Source organism: Callospermophilus lateralis, chromosome 1, assembly GCF_048772815.1.
Source record: "Callospermophilus lateralis isolate mCalLat2 chromosome 1, mCalLat2.hap1, whole genome shotgun sequence".
Lineage (NCBI taxonomy): Eukaryota > Metazoa > Chordata > Mammalia > Rodentia > Sciuridae > Callospermophilus > Callospermophilus lateralis.
Genome location: NC_135305.1, coordinates 12,416,618 through 12,433,562, shown reverse-complemented (window position 1 = coordinate 12,433,562; position 16,945 = coordinate 12,416,618). Strand labels below are relative to the sequence as shown.

Sequence of the window (16,945 nt, the reverse complement as noted above, 5' to 3'; positions counted from 1 at the left end):
CGAGAGCAGAAGCTTAAGGAGCTGCCCTGGGGGGAGGACGGGGGCAAGCAGGCCAAGGCCTGGCTAGGGCTGGGGGCAGGCCACATGGAGCGATCCCAGTCACAGAGGCATGGGGGTGAACAAAGCTGGTGGGGTAGTGCCCCCCAGTACCAGTACATGCCCTTTGAACACTGCACCAGCTATGGACTGCCATCTGAGAACGGGGGCCTTCAGCATCGGCTCCGAAAGGACACAGGCCCCCGGCACAACGCTCACCCCACACAGGTAAAGTCCTAAGGGGAGGGAAGCGGTGGACAGGGGAGAAGGTGGGGATGGGCGAGTTAGGAATTAGGTGAAAAGAGGGAGCACCTTTCAACTTTGTAAAAAGTCCATGGTAATATGTGCAAATTACAAAACCCTTTCAAGGGTACGGACTCACCTAAGTGTGCACTCTAGAAATATATGTGCATATTCATGTAGCCTTGACTAACAGGGTAACCAACTCCTGTGGGGCACTGGCAGAAACAGATCCAGGAGGAGCTCATGCTTACGTAACCCACACAGGGTGATTCAAGTTGGAGCCCACATGCTCTGTGCTACCAGCATCTCCCACATGCAGACCCTGGGGGATTTCTGCCATGCAACCTACCACAGAACACACACACACACACACACACACACACACACACACACACACACACAAAAACTCTTCTACAGAAAGCAGAAGAAAGGAGTTGAGACAAGTAGAGAAAACAGGCTGGGTATCTTGCCAGTATTCAAAAACCTACCCATGTCAAAATGAGCAGAGAGATGTATTCAACTTTTAGGAGTCTGAGGACATAGCTCAGTAGTAGAGCACTTGTCTTGCTTGCACTAGGTCCTGGGTTCCATCCCTAGCACCACAGGGGGTGGGGAGTGGGGGAAAGCTCTTAGATGACAAGATTGAGCAAATAAGAACCTATTAAGTGTGAACCACTTAGAAAGGTGCTGGTCCTAGAAAGGAATTGGCAAACTAGTTAGGGAGAAGCATCCTCCAGGGGTGGGCATCAGTGGGTTCAGACATCTAGAAGAGAGGAAATAGAGTTGGGCCCAAGGAAAGGAAGGTGGTGAAATCACCCTGGAAAGTTCACAGGCCACGATTGGTAAGTCTACCTCTCGCCACAGAAACTGCAGAGACGGAGAGCGGAAGGTGTCCTGAGGGTCAGATCAGACTTATAAAGTGTTTTGCTGACAGGGAGCCTATGTTTCTGTAGGTGTGAGGCTGGAAGCCTGAGGGGTGCGCTGTGCGGGTGATTCACAGCATTGGAGTCAAGAGGATCCTCAGCCCTGACCAGTCCCCCAGGGAAACTGTGGAGGCAGCACAGGGCTGGTGGAACTTTTGGGAAACAGGACATAAATGTCATGTAGGCTGTAATAGTGAGATAGTGGTTTCTGGAGATGGTGGCACCTGACTGTGGCCTCTGACCCAGGCCTTGGAACACAACGTGAGTACCCTCATTCTCAACAGGGTGCTGGTCATTTCTAGAGGGGGAGGGTGACAAATTGAGGGAAAGTGCAGTTAGGGCACTTTCTGGTGACAGTGAGGACACTGGCCAAACATACATGAAACCACATGGGAAAGAATGACAAATTGGTTTGGAGAGGGGTTCAGCTGGTTTCCACAAGTCTTTGAAAGCAAAAAAATTAGTTTGGATTTTTATGAGGGGAAATTCCAGAGTTACACAAAGCAGGGAGGATGGTATAATGAACCCCCAAGTACATGACAGTTTTCCACATTTCATCCACCTCATTTCATCAACCCTTCATATGCACAGAGGACTGTCAACATGTCCCAGGCGTGGCATCACTTAGAGACTTGGGTTTTGATTCTGCCTTCCCCTCCCCTGCTTCAGTGTGGTGGTTAGTGCTGGACCAGCACAATGGATCTGGTCCTGTAGCACCTCCCAGCCTAGGTTTTGGTAGGAAGCACACCCTTCCTAAGCTGTGCCAGCCTGGGACCTCAGGGAGCCGAGGCAGCCCCAGTTTTCTGACCTCCACTGGGAGTATCTTCTAACTCTGGGTCCCAGGCATGGTTCTGAGGGAAACACTGACTCCCTGGGCCAGTGGCCTCATCCGAGGAGACGAAACAGCTGGGAGCAGAGCAATGAGTGCGTGCTGGTTCCGGACCAGGTATAAAACTGATGCTCATGTTATGAAATCAGATCTCTTCTAGGTGGTTCTCCCAGAATCAGCAAAATGGCCTGAACTGCACCTGGTCCCAGAGGCTGGAGATAGTGTAGTGGGGGGCAAGGGGGCAGTTAAAAGTGGTCATTTTACACGCACCTCACAGTCACATATGCTAATGTCAAGAGGAGGCTTTGGGATTTGACTGTGCCTCTCTATCCCCTTCACATGACAGTGGGGCCTGGTTACCTTATTTTGGGAAGTAGATTGATTGACTTCCTTATCAGACCTGATTTCTCATTATGCTTATGAAGGCTGGGGGAGAGATGGATGGGGTTTATCCAAGCTCAACAGAGAATCCAGGTGCCACAGGAAGGCATTCACAGCAGGCAGTATAACCAAGTCATTTGTCTCCGTACCCATGTGCAATTTTTATGAGTCAATGAAGAATAAAAGTCATGTGTAGCTAGGCCAGTTCATCCTCACCTGGTGCAAAGAGTGACCCTAGGCAGGAAGTCAGTGTCAGGGAGTTGGGGATCTTGGAAATTATAGAGTTCTACAGAAAACATAGTGACACTTAAAATGCCTATCAGCTATGGATGCCCAATCTAAGTATGGTTCTCTGTGTCTCCACTACCTAGTGGGAATTAGCCTCCCTGATGAAGGCTACCATGAACCAAGATGAGTACAGGATGAGGAAGGGATAAAAAGAAGGTGTGTGTGTGTGTGTGTGTGTGTGTGTGTGTGTGTGTTGGGGTTAGAGATGGACTGGAAAGAGCAGGAAATGTGCGACTGGAGAGTGGAAAGGTAAGAGCAGGGAGACCACAAAGTACCCTGCATGCAGCCCTCAACACCCCGAATCCAAAAGAGCTCTATATCTTGTCTGTGAGTCTCCTTGCTGCCCTCTGTCTATTCTGAATAGACATTGACCATTCTCCTTCCATCCAGATTTATGGCCATCAAAAAGAGCAATTCTCAGACAAGGAACAGAATATGGGGATGCCCAAGAAGATAGGCTCCAGTTCTACGGTGGACAGCAAGGATGAGGACCACTATTCTAAATGTCAAGGTGATGGGGACTGAGGAGTAAAGGACTCTGGAATAGGAGGTACAGGGATTGCAAGAGTACCCTGGATGCTCCATTGTACGTACCTCCCTCTTCCACACACTCATAGAAGCCCTCCTCTAGGTGCTAAGGGAAAAGCACTTCACCCACCTCCTTCACACTGAGCCTTGTTCCCTACTATCTCACCCACACTCCCAAGAAACAGGAGCTTTATAGGGGAATTCACAGATTTATGGGGAGTTGGTAGAGGTATAAGGAGAATTCAGCAACACACACAAGACCCTGGAGCCCAATTCCTCCCCTCTACTCCTCAACCGCACACTTGAGGTAGTGACTGGTGGGCTGCTTTTGTCTATTTTTTTTAACCCTTTTCTCTTCCTAGATTGTATCCACCGCCTGGGACGTGTGGTGAGAAGGAAGTTGGGGGAAGACTGGATCTTTCTGGTGCTCCTGGGCCTGCTGATGGCTCTGGTCAGCTGGTGCATGGACTATGTCAGTGCCAAGAGCCTTCAGGGTAGGCTCCTCGGGACCGGTACCCTCAGCCTCTCCCCACACGGAGGCTGTTCCTAGGATTTCCACCTAGGGCAGGCTGGATGTGTTTGGGTAGGGGATGCTGTATGAGGGCAGACACAACTTGTCTGAAGCACCTGGCCTCAGACAAGACCAAACCCATCAAGACTCGAGGCCCAAATCCATGTCCCTTCCACCTGCAGTGGACACCCCTCTAATAGGTTAACCCACTTGCTCCAGTTTCCCCAGGACCTTCCCAGTTTTAGTTCCAAGTCCCAGGAACCCCTCAGTTCTGGCCAGGTGGGTGGATTGGTCACCCCATGGCCTCTAGCCATGCGCTACAGTCTATTCTCAAGTGTGACTTACAGCCCAAACACCTGCCTCCACTGGCAGAGGGAACCTGAGCAGGCACTCACCTCCTGCAACTCAGGTTTCCCACATGTAAAATGAAAGTAGTATCCCTGAGGAGAGGCAAACAGGGTGTCCGCAGCCTGGTAGCACAACCAGCAGTATGTCTGCCATGCAGTGCTATAGACGTGGGGTGGCAGTGATCACCATAACTGTCAGCATCTCCTCCCTGACCCCAGGCTTGTATCCCTGCAGCCTACAAGTGGACTTACGCCCAGATGCAGCCCAACCTTCCTCTGCAGTACCTGGCCTGGGTCACCTTCCCGCTTATTCTCATCCTCTTCAGCGCCCTCTTCTGCCAGCTCGTCTCTCCCCAGGCTGTGGGTGAGAACTTTCTAGAAGCGTCCACACAGTCTTGTGGCGTGCAGACTGTTCCACTCTGGCTTTCTCCCATCCTTCAGCCCCACTTCCAGCCCTTTGGGGGCCTTGCCATGATCCCCTCCAGGACAACTTCTTCAGTCCTCCCAACCCCCATTTCCCTTCCATCTCCTGCTTAATCTCAGCTCAAACTTGCCCATGACCCTTCTTTAACCCTCTCAGGCTCTGGAATCCCTGAAATGAAGACAATCCTTCGTGGGGTTGTCCTGAAGGAGTACCTCACAATCAAAGCTTTTGTGGCCAAGGTGGTGGCCCTGACTGCTGGGCTGGGCAGTGGCATCCCTGTGGGAAAAGAGGTGGGTCTGGTGTGCACCGGGAGAGAGCTGAGGAGAGAGAGAGAACAATCTAGGGGCACTCTGGGAGCAGTTAGGGACTAAAGGCAAAGCCAAGAGGCAACAGGGAGGGGAAACACTGGGAAGGTCCTCTCCTGGGGATGCAGGACAAAAACGGCCTAGCTGGGGGGCTTTCCCTTAGATCAGTCTCTCAACCTGGGCACTGTTGGCATTTGGAACTGGAAAATTCTGTGCTAGAGGTACTGCTAGAGGTGCAGCGCGGTATTCAGTATCATCCCTAGCCTCTAACCATAGAGGTCAATAGCAACCCCAGTTATGACAACCAGAATGCCCCCAGACATTGCCAAATGTCCCTGGGGCGTGAAATCCTCCACCTAATTGAGAACCACTGCCTTAGCCACAATCCCCTTATTTTAACATGAGAAAACAGAGATCTAGAAACAGGCTGTGCTTCTTCAAGGTGTCACCCTCTGGTCTCAGTTCATCCTCATGGACCCTTTGCCCCCTGCTGTGGACACTCCACACATCCAGAGTCATCTTTTTAAAATGGAATAGGTCACATCTGACCTCTGATCAGTAACCTCTCTTCAGCGTTTCATACCACTTAAAATCTGAAGGTCTCACCCTAGACTGCAAGATCTAGGCTGATGACACCCTCCCGTCTGCTAATCTCCCAGCCTCCCCGCCTGCCCCGCTCACTGTGCCTGGTTCACAGGGCTTTCTTCCCATCCCTCCACCACGCCAAGCTCATCCCCACGTGGGACTCCTGCACTTGCTTTATTCATTCTTCCTCCTGACACTCCTGTGGCTCACTCACTTCATTCAAGGTGCTACTCTGTTTCAACGGGCCCAAGGAGGGGCCTCACCAGGCTACCTTTATCTAAGCACATGTCACCACCTGCCCTCAGCCACACCATCTCTCTCTCTCTCACCCTCCCTCATTGGCCTCTTAGCTGGCATTATCTGAAAAGAAAACACGCAGGTCTATCATCTCCCTCTCTGATGAAGCTTCTCAGAGGCAGAACTTCTGTCTGCCCCTTTTCCAGCACTTCATTCAGTGCCTGAAGCAGGAAATATTCATTTCACTGAACCCTCTGACACGTTCCCTGCCTTGCAGCCTCTCACCCTGAGCCCTGGCTATCCCTCTTTTCTAGGGCCCTTTTGTTCACATCGCCAGCATCTGTGCTGCTGTCCTAAGCAAGTTTATGTCCATGTTTTGTGGGGTCTATGAGGTAAGGTTGAGACAGAGGGACACAGTAGGCGCCAGTTGTGAAGAAAGCCAGCCGCATGTGCACAGGGGGCTGGGAGGGCTGCCTCTGCTCCAGGCTGGCCATGATGCTGGAGGGGACATTGCACTAACCACACTCCTATTCTCCTTGGCCCTGACTGCCCACATGAGCTGTCTAGTGCCTCCATTTAGCCTGTGCTTGTCCTCCTAGTGCACACCTGTCCTGATCCGTGCTCCCCCCCATGGTGACTGGGCTGGTCTGCCCTCATGTTACCCTGCTAATCCACATGGCTGGATCCTCCATCAGTTCCCCTTGATATCCCTCCTATGCTGCCCTTGTCCCTTTGCAGTTCCTGACCCCCACCCTGATCTTGCTTACATCCCTCCCGCCTGTCCCACCCTGCCACCCCCTGGCCCCGCGTGCTTCTCTGTTGCAGACGGTGCCTGGGCAGCTTGACCTCCTGGTGCCAGCCTGCGCGGTAGGCGTGGGATGCTGCTTTGCAGCCCCTGTTGGAGGCAAGTTTCACTTCCTCCCCTCCCCAGTTGCCTGAGCCAGACTTGGAAGAGGTTTGAGTGGCTGTCTCAGCTTAAGGGTGGAGAGGGTCATGCTCACCAAAGGGGCTGGTGGGTGGGCATCCAGGGAGTGACCAGAGATTATCACCCATAACCTCAGTCCCCTGTGTTTTTTCATCAAAGGGCTGAATAGTCTTCTGAGAATAATTGCTGTCTCATGCAGAATTTGCTGACACTTTTCTGCCTGTCCTCTCCTGACTATTTTGCTACTCCCACTCTCACCACGAGTGTCCCCATCTCTAGCCCTCTCTGGTCACTTATAGTCTTACCTGCCTGGTATATATTGGCTTAACTTTTGTTCATCTTCAGTTTGGGCCTTGAGCCACGAGGTCACTTCCTGTTTGTCATACTCACTGAGTTTCTCCTGGCCTGGGAGTCACAGGGGCAATGGGACCATGGTGATCCCCTATGACTTAGGCCTCTAACTCTGCCTTCTTGCTGTCCCTATATGTCTCCCCAACCTCTGCCCCTTGCCCTCCTCCTCCCTCCTGCCTCTCTCTCTCTCTCTCTCTCTCTCTCTCCCTAGTAGCAGCCGTACTATTACACTGATATCCTGACGGTGGGCTGTGCTGTGGGGGTTGGCTGCTGTTTTGGAACACCACTTGGAGGCAAGTTCCCCCTCCCACATCAGGCCACCTGCCTGGCCTTTCTCACTGTCAGCCTCACCCAGTACTGGAGCTAACCATTTTCTTATTATCATGAGGACAGCTTTTAGTGAACATTTTACCAGTGTCTAAGTTCAGTTCCTGCTAAAAGCTTTATGAGTGAGATGTCACAGAGAAGAGTACTGAACTGAATCAGAGAGGGCGAGTGACTGGAGCAAGGGCATCTGTTGGAAGCTGCCAGGCATTCGAACCAAGGCAGTCTTCATAGTCCTCTACTTATTTAAACTCCATTTGTATCATCAAATCTTTTGATGCCATGTATCATGTCTTGTGATAGAATCCATACATTTCTTTCTCCAAGGGAAAGCTTAAATTTTGCTGTGTTCTATTAAGGATGTGGGAATTTAAGTGGACTTTATTTAGATTAAGGACAATCTCTAAATGAGGGGTCCTTGTGGAATTTTTTTCCTGATAACAAATTATAGTTCAGTTTGACTCTTTCTACCCATATGAGGCAAGCAGTGGTCTTTCCAATAATTTTTCTTATCATGGATGTGGTTGAAGAGGCTGTTCTGTTTATTTAGTCATCAAACTAAGGTATAGCCACCTTAACAGGGCAGGGATAATATAGATCATTCATTGGATTCATTGGTGATAAAAAACAAAAAAGGTTACCAAGTTGATAACTGAAGGAACAAAATTACAGAAATGGCATGTGCTTTTCAAATGACCACCTGCTAGAGGTTCTTTTCAATGATGAAAATGTGATCATTCTTTCCCTAGAGGAGTCTTTCAGGTCACTAAAATGGCTTGGCTCAGGAAGAGGGCACAGGTCAGAGTTCAAAGTCAATGCAAATATACCCTGCTGCCTTGTGCTGACCCTGTGCCAAAGCACACAGCATGGGCGACTGGGTGAGCACACCAGCAGGCACTCATTTGCACTCCTGTTGTCAGCTGTAGTCATTGAAGTCATTAGTCAGTGGAGGGCACTGTGTTTGAACCTCTACTCATGTTACATGTTCACACTTACTTCTATATTCATGTTCACTTTTACTTACTCTTTAACCTTCAGAAGATCTGAAGAATGTTTTTGGACAAAAATGTTTTGTTATTCTAATTTTGTTTCTATCAGCCAAGTTTTTGTTTTTTGTTTTTTTTAAAGTAAAGAATCTACATTTTCTATGTAAAACCGGAATTTCTGAGGTGAATGATAAAGGTTTTTTGGTCCTGTGTAGAGTACAGAAAAGGCATAACCCATAGGAAAGTTACAAATCATTGCTTTGAACACAGAAATTGTTAAGCACTTAGCTGTGATCCCAGCTATTCAGAAAGCTGAGGCAGAAAGATTATAGACAGCCTGGGCAGCTTAGCAAGATCCTGTCTCACAATAAAAATGAAAGGCCTGGAGATGTAGTTCTGGAACTGATAGTGTGCTCCTGGGTTCAATCACCTATTCGAGAAAGAAAAGAAAAAAGAAAAGCAAGGAAAAAATTAATTATTAAGCACTTGGAAATGAAGGTACTGTGCTCAGGCTGTTTGTATTAAATGATAAATGTTAAAGGTCTCTGCAGATGACATTACTTGATTTATTTTTTCATGAATATAGAATAATTCTGAAAGAAAAGTTAGTATTAAGATCATTTATTCACCACATAGGCAACTCAGTTCCTTACACTAATGAATGAATTATCATTCAGTAGTCTACTGAAATGACAAACATCTTTTTGCTGTCATTATTTGTCAGGCACCATGCTTAGTCCTGTGCTTGCTGGGTGCTCGTGTTTGAAAGGGAAGAAAGACACACAGATCATCACAGCCCAATTAAGTGTCCCAGTGGCAGCCTGGGCAGCAGTGGGAACCTACTCCTAGGCTGCCTGGGGAGCCTGTGAGACTTTACAAAGGGCAGTGTTTAATATGAGGTTTTGTTAATAAGCAGGAAATTACAAGAAAGACAGTGAGGCAGGGTATACTGGACAGAGGAATAGCATCAAAGTCAAGATCTGGGAAACTGCCATTATATAGGTGAGTGCTATTAGGGGGCATGGAAAAGGAAAATAAGAAATGAGTCTGGAAAGGTAAATGGGCAGAACCTGAAGGTCTTCACAGGCCATGCACAGGAAGGTAGGTTTTATTCTCTAAACTGGGATTGGCCCAAATTTACTTGATAGAACACAGTTCTTCGTGGTGTTAATAGATATAACAGGTAAAAAATGGCTTCAAGACCAAATCCTTTGGAAAATGCTTGGTTAAACATATAGTTTTTTTCTTTAAAAAAAACTGGAAGGGTTGTGAGCATCTGAGCATCTGAGATGCTGACTTGCATGGTGAATGCCCCAAATGTGGCTGGAAACATTTCCCACAGAATCCTTTTGGCAGCCACTGTCTTGGGGGACTTGTATCACACAGACCTGACTTTGGGAAGTGCTCTGAAGCCATGGAAGGATTTCGAGGAAGGAAGAGACATGACCAGCTTTGCATATCTGTCCAATCCCTTTGGCACATGTGTGCAGGATAGAATTGGCCTGTGGATTAACAGGATTAATCTAAGATTAACAAGAAGACCATTGTCATAGTCCCAATGCTAGATGACAAAAGACTGAAGTGGGCAGATGTAGAAGAGATTGAGAAGAGGTTGATAAATATGAGTGGTAGAAAGAAAAATGGGTGTGACCTGGTGATTTCTTTTATGTGAGGTTTGGAGAGACAGGAGAAAAGGAGGGGCCTAGGCTGACACCGAGATTTCCAGCAAAGGCAGCAAAACAATGGCATTAGTAACCAAGGTGAGGACATGGGAAGTGAAACAGCTGGGGAGCTGATAAAGATCACTTTGAGTATGTTGAACTTGACATTCCTGTGGCATATCCAAGCAATACCAAGTAGACAGCTAGCTAGGTAAGTCCAAAACCCAGGAACTGGGCCAAAAACAGGTTTGCTAATCTTGGTATGTAGGTGTAGCTGGCACTGCAGGCAAAGTGAAATTGAGAGCAAGAGAGGGAGACCAAGGACAACACCCTGAGTTGGATAGAGTCATAGAAACCCACAGAAAAATAGAGGAAGATTCAGAGTAGAAGAGAGCAGTGTCCCAGACCCAAGAGGTGAGCTGTTTGTTTCTTTAAAGCTGTGTTTCCTTTTAAAAGCACATTTTGTGCTTGGCTCAGGCTAATGTTAAAATAAGCTCTCATTCTTGAGTATACAGTGATAGACTGCTAGGGAAAGTGTCCCAGATCCACACTGTAGGAAAGAAAACCAAGCCCAGGATTTCAAAAAATTGTTGTAAAATATTAATAAGCTGGAAAGTTTCACTGAGTCCACTCAAAGCTGATTTTGCTTTTGTTACTGACAGAGGAAAGGAGGGAGCCCTGCTCCACCTGATCCCCACTGTGGGGACGCCTCCTCTAGGCAAAAGGCATCAGCGTCCCCTGATGGGATTTGAAGAGCAAGGCAGCAGGAGTGGCCAGCAAAGCTGCCCCAGGTCCCCTTGGGCTGGTGCCGCCTGCTGAGAGGCCACTCACTCTGTTCTGTTCTCTTCCTTCCTCATCTTACCGTTTCTCACTCCTCTCTGATTTGTGCCAGGTACTAAACTGGTTTCATAAATCTGAACAAATAACTAGAACTGTAATAATCCAAATTTGGAGAGAGTAAGATGAGAATGGGTAGTTTTTACCTGAAGAAAAGATCTAGCTGGTGTGGTTACCCAGAGGAGGTGACATTGGGCTGACCGTAGGGCTCCATTCCCTGGGCACACCTAACTCAGTGTAACCAGTTGTCTGTCCCCTGCAGAAGAGGAGGCAGAGGCCCTTGTGGGATCTGAGAGATACGACTTATAGATAAGGAACAGGGAGAAGAAATTCCTAACATCTGTGATACTGTCCAAAGGGGAAGGCAGGTTTGTGGGTTGTGGGCACACCAACAACCAACCATCCATTGTGGGAAGAAAAGGGATAAATCTTGCCATGTTCACTGGAACCTCATCTCCATTCATCTTATTATATGCTGGGTCTCCTTCCTCATTTTTGCTAAAGATGAGACTTAGCCATGTTTTAGTTAATTTTGTTATCAAGTTTTACTTTGCATCTAATTAAAGTCTACCACTTAAAAAAAAAAACAACCTTATTTATTTATTTTCATATTAGGGTTTGTACCTGGGGTTGCTCTTCCACTGAGCTCCTTTTTATTTTTTATCTTGAGACAGAGTACTACTAAGTCCAACCCACTTACTCTTAATAGGTTTAAAGGTTTATCTCTTCTGAATCTCTTGAAAGCTGTTTTTATAAACTGATTAGCATTCCTTCCTTAGTCTCTACGCCCCTTACTCTTATTCTATAGATCCCCCTCTTCATTTTCTACTCCAGTGATTACTCTCAGAAATAGTACTAATGAGGACTACTAATTGGACTACTACCCTTTTACCCCACCCACCTTTCTTAAGTATGATTGTTTTTAATCTTCTTCAGGCCTTGGTTACCCCCCTTGCTTTGGTCCCTTTCAGTCAGGATTTCTATGTTAATTTTTGTTTGTTTGTTTTAATTTGCATGAGTCCTCTTTCTTTTCTTGGAATTGTGTAAATCCTCTCCTGCTTTTCTTACTTCTCCAAACTCCAGGCCTGGAGGTAGGCAGTGTCAAGAGAGTCCCAGTGAATTCTGAGCTCTGCCTGGCAATTCTGCTGAGTACCTGCCCTAGAAGCTTTCTCCTTTTAACCTTCCTACAGACTGTTTTCAACTGCCTTTAAACATCTATTGATATTCAATAGTTGTGAACTACATACTACTCAAACCTACATACTAAGGGGTGGGAGGACATAGCCACTTGAGCCTTATGGTTTGGGGGTAGAGGGGACATCCATTTCCCACCTCTTCCTCCAGCCTGGCAGGCCTGTGGTATGCAAACTGCAACACCAAGAGATCATTCCTTTCTACACTGGCCTGTCCCAGATTTAGATTTAAGTTTCAGCAAAAACTCCCCATGTCGGAGCAGTGGGGCAGTGGGACAGTGGGGCAGTGTTTGCTGACCCCGCTTCCCTGTCCCTATAGGAGTGCTATTCAGCATCGAGGTCACCTCTACCTACTTTGCTGTTCGGAACTACTGGCGAGGATTCTTTGCAGCCACATTCAGCGCCTTTGTGTTCCGCGTGCTGGCAGTGTGGAACAAGGATGCTGGTAACAGGCCCTGGGTGGAGGCCTTGGGACATAAGGCTGCTGGTGAAAGGACATGGGGGGCAATTTAGGAAAGGAGTGGGTGGCATAATTTAGAAGCAGGCCCAAGGTTATAGAACAAGGATCTAGGTCATGGGGTAGGGAGTACAACTATGGAGTGCTTGTGTATAGAAAAATGGAAATCACAAAGAAAAGGAGAAATCAAGCCTGGGGGCAAAGGGGCAGGAACCCTGATGGCCCACCCCGCAGCTGGCTGGTGGTGGAACCCCCACTGGAACCCTGCCTTCTCATCCTGCAGTCACCATCACTGCTCTGTTCAGAACCAACTTCCGAATGGACTTCCCCTTTGACCTGAAGGAGCTCCCAGCCTTTGCTGTCATCGGGTCAGTGGGGCCAACTGCTCTAGGTGTGGTGAGCAGGGTGTGGGGTGAAGCTATGGATTGGAAGGGACCAAGCCGGGAGGTGCAGTGGACGAGGGGAGGTGTGGCTTGTGCGGGGAGGTGGGTGGAAGGGAAGGAGGGAGTCTGGGGTTTGTTTCCCTGCAGTGGCTGGGTTGCAGGGATGAGGGTTTCACGCCTGTGAGGTTCCAACCTGATAACTTACGCCCTCAGGATTTGCTGTGGGTTCCTGGGAGCCGTATTTGTGTATCTGCATCGCCAAGTCATGCTTGGTGTCCGAAAGAACAAGGCCCTCAGCCAGTTTCTTGCTAAGCAGTGAGTCACTGCCCTTCCCTTGCCCTACCCATTAAATGTTCTGATTTCTCAAGTTCCTCCCTTTCTCTTTGTAGAAGGCAGTAAATGCCTCTAGGTGGCGTGTAGGAGCAGGAATACTGCGGGAAGGGCAAGTTGTGTGGGCTCCTCTATAATGATTACTTTTTTTGGCAAAGAGAATGCTCTTTGTTGAAAGACCTGAGAGACTAGAGTGGACTGCAGGAAACTTGAGCTTGCCAAAGTTCTTGTGGTATTCACCATGGGTGGCTAGGCTGGGGGGAGGGTTAACTCTGTTTCTTTTTCAGCCGCCTGCTATATCCTGGAATTGTCACTTTTGTCATCGCCTCGCTCACCTTTCCACCAGGAATGGGTCAATTCATGGCTGGAGAGGTCAGCCCTAGGGAGACTGGGGGTTTGGGGTTGGAGGTCAGGTCGCTGCACAGGGACTAGATCCCTCAATCAGGAAGGGAGGAGACAGCTCAGGCTGTGAAGTTCAAATAGTTTTGCCCATGGGTGGACTCTCCTGGGAAAAGGGAAAAAGGGATCCTTGAACAGAGAGGCTGGGGAAAGAGTTCTTTATTCTCCATGTAAAAAAGGAAATACAGTCTCTCCCTGGAGAACCTGCTTGCTTTGCTTCTTCCCCTCAGCTGATGCCTCGAGAAGCCATCAGTACCTTGTTTGACAACAATACGTGGGTAAAACACATAGGTGACCCTGAAAGTCTGGGCCGATCAGCTGTGTGGATTCACCCCCAAGTCAATGTGGTCATCATCATTTTTCTCTTCTTCATCATGAAGGTACTGCTCCCCCACTGCAGACTCGTAAACATGTCTTCAATCTAGGTACCCAGGGTTTGCATGGGGTAAGAGGGGGCAGAAATTCTCTGGTCTTTCTCAGAGCTTACAGAAGAAACAATAGAAGCTGCAGAAGTGAACCCAGATCTGGGCTAATTGCTCCGTTCATATCAATTTCGCGATGTTTGACATAATTATAATCACCCTTCCAGAGGTTCCACTTGTTCTCTTATTAAGGCATCTGAGAAGCCAAGTAAACAGAGCTTAGCAATATAGATGGCTGTGTAGAAACCTTGCATTAATTAACCAAATTCCTCCCACATATTAGATAATTAGTACTTCATTCTCCATGTAACTGATAATTCTTTTTTAAAACATTTTTTAACTGTGGATGGACACAATACCTTTATTTTATTTATTTATTTTTATGTGGTGCTGAGGATTGAACCCAGTGCCTCACACTTACTAGGCAAGCACTCTACTACTGAGCCACAACCCCAGGCCCTGATAATTCATTTTTCAGGTGATTTGCACATAGATTTTCTCCCCAGATTATGGGTAATCGTTTTTCTAGAATTTCAAAAGAGATAAAATATTTAAATTAATTTTAATACTAACTATAAATAATTGTTATAAATGTTATTATTCTTCATTTAGGTAGCTAAGTTATTAGGTTCTTTCAACTCAAACCATTTTTTCCTAACTTCAATTAGGATCTTTTTTATAACCATTCTTTTTCATACTTGCCCATCAAAGGTTATATATATATAGCCTTCTCAATTATTACCCTGTACAAAGACATTTTTAATTTCCAGCCCTGGTGTGACATCTAGACAACTGCTGATTGCCTCTTTTCCTTTTTCTATGATTATCCTTCTACTAACACTGGGTCTTGCTTAAATAACCCAACATTTTTCTCTCTATATTAGTGTTCTCATATGTATGTCTGCCTATATAGAACTTTCATGTTTTTTAATGCCTTTCTATTAACTTGTTCATTAAAACATTTTATGAATATATATTTGCCCAGGACACAAGTCACTAAGTTATATTTATATTGTTATTACAATACAGTAGATTTATTTATTCATTTGTTCAAAAAATGTTACTAAACACTTGCTATGTGCCATCATGTAATATTTGATCATTGAATCTTTGGCTAATCTTATAATTGCAGTTGAAAAAACTTATTTTCAAAGATCCTTTCTTGTTTTATTTTCTGCTTCTTTAATGTGCTTTTCAGTGATCTTATTATAAGTACGAGTATCAAGTATTTCACACATCAGGTCTTTCCACTCTGTAACTTATACTCTCAAGATCCGCTACAGGTTTCTTGAGACAGTATTTGTGTGTGTTCTCCCCCAGTTCACTTGAAATGTGCACTTCCATATTTTGCACACTTTACTAATTTAATTCTTCTTTATTTCTTCAAAATATTTAAGAATTTTGTTATAAAAAAGTTGTCAGCATCTTGTTAGGTATTTGATTTCTAGACTTTCATTACAGAGTTTGTTTTCTCTAATTATAAATCCAACCCCCCCACACCCCACCATGTTGGTCATTGAGTCTATAAGTCCATCTGCAGAAGGTGGATTGCAGTTTGGATGATATTTCAGAATTTATTGTCCAGTGATGACAATTGTATTTTTCTGATATCTCTCTAAATTGAGTTACTTTGTAACTTTGGAGTTACATACACTGTTAAAGTGTCAAGATTTTGAAAAGTTTTATAGAAACAATATACTGTATATTTTTCAACATTTTCCCTTCACCTCCCACCTCCCCAGATTTCTAGTTATGTATCTGGATTGCTCTTCACAGATTAAAACTTATTTTGAGAAACCAATTTGGATGCTATAGAAGACCTCAATTGTATATTGCTGTAATTAATTTCTCACAATATTATTGATAATATTTACATCATAAATGTATCAGAAAAAGTAGCACATACTTCCTGGGCTATATTTCAAGTCCAACAGTTTGCAGCAAGCTCATAATATTCTATAATATTTATAAACATAAAAGCACTCATTGCTACAAATCCGTGATGTTTCCCAGCATTTTCACTGCCTAATCATTGGACTCACAACCATGCCCTTCTTTTTTTCCAAAGTTTGAGAAATAGCAAACATAGCCAATTTAAAATGTAAAAATTATCATATTAGTCTGTTCTTCATTGCTGTAAAGAAATACCTAGGAAGTCTACTTTGTAATGAAAAGAGATTCTTTCAGGCCCCCAGTTCTGGACAACCAAAGAATAGAGGCTTCATTGGGTGACGACCGCTTTGTGGCAAAAGGGAACACACATATGTATCTCAGTGTTCAGTCTCTTGTACTCCCTCTGTCGTCTTATGAAGCCACCAGGAATTAATCATGAGGACTCCACCTAGATGACTTTATCTCATCCTAACCAGTTCTAAAAGGTCCTACCTCTAAACACCATAGTCATGTTGCCACCCTCCTAATACCACACAATGGGAATTAAATTTCAAACCATGAAACCTTGGGGCACTCACACCATATGCAAAACATAGCAGTGAATAAAACTGCTTTTCCACAGTTGGATTTAAAATTTAGTGCCTGTGGACTTCTGGCAGTGTCATACAAACAAGTGGAGTTCTTAGTTCAGCTCTTTCATAATTTTGAGGAAGGGAATTTTTACCTTTCTCCATCTTGAACCATGGAAAGTATCATTGTGTTATAAGTCAAATGATTATGAATGTGATTCCAGCTTCTCGATTTCCCTTTAAATAAGTCTAACTTTACTACCTACTATCAATATGTTTGCAGCGTAGCCTGAGAACATTATGTTCTCTGTAGAATTCTTTCTGCCTGATCATATATCACTCTGTCTCACGAAGAGTCTATATGCAGTGGCATCTGCGGTAGTTCTCTGTAATTGGTGATTAAAGTCTTGGGAGTTGTGTTCCACATCACTTCTGGATCTTTTCTTTCATGTGTCAATAGCTAAAAAAAGTCTTGCTAATCTCATGTCATTCTTTATGCTATGGAGGTTGATAACTTCAGAGTCCTGCCCCCCAATCCTGAACGTGTTCTTATGCATATCTTGGAGGATAATCTAGTT

The 16,945-nt window shown here is 45.8% G+C and overlaps 1 protein-coding gene across 4 annotated transcripts in view; it reads left to right on the top strand.

The window, feature by feature from the left end:
- Positions 1-16,945, top strand: part of Clcn1 (chloride voltage-gated channel 1) — a 30,841-nt gene continuing 13,896 nt past the window's right edge. For 2 of the 4 annotated variants that reach the window (XM_076832405.1, XM_076832429.1), the window contains exons 1-12: positions 1-264; positions 3,091-3,211; positions 3,591-3,722; positions 4,322-4,450; positions 4,667-4,800; positions 5,952-6,029; positions 7,128-7,206; positions 12,234-12,359; positions 12,655-12,739; positions 12,968-13,069; positions 13,372-13,456; positions 13,714-13,863. In XM_076832405.1, the coding sequence (XP_076688520.1) occupies positions 85-264; positions 3,091-3,211; positions 3,591-3,722; positions 4,322-4,450; positions 4,667-4,800; positions 5,952-6,029; positions 7,128-7,206; positions 12,234-12,359; positions 12,655-12,739; positions 12,968-13,069; positions 13,372-13,456; positions 13,714-13,863 (1,401 nt within the window). In that variant the 5' untranslated portion in view covers positions 1-84. The other 2 variants (XM_076832414.1, XM_076832421.1) reach the window with 2 other exon arrangements.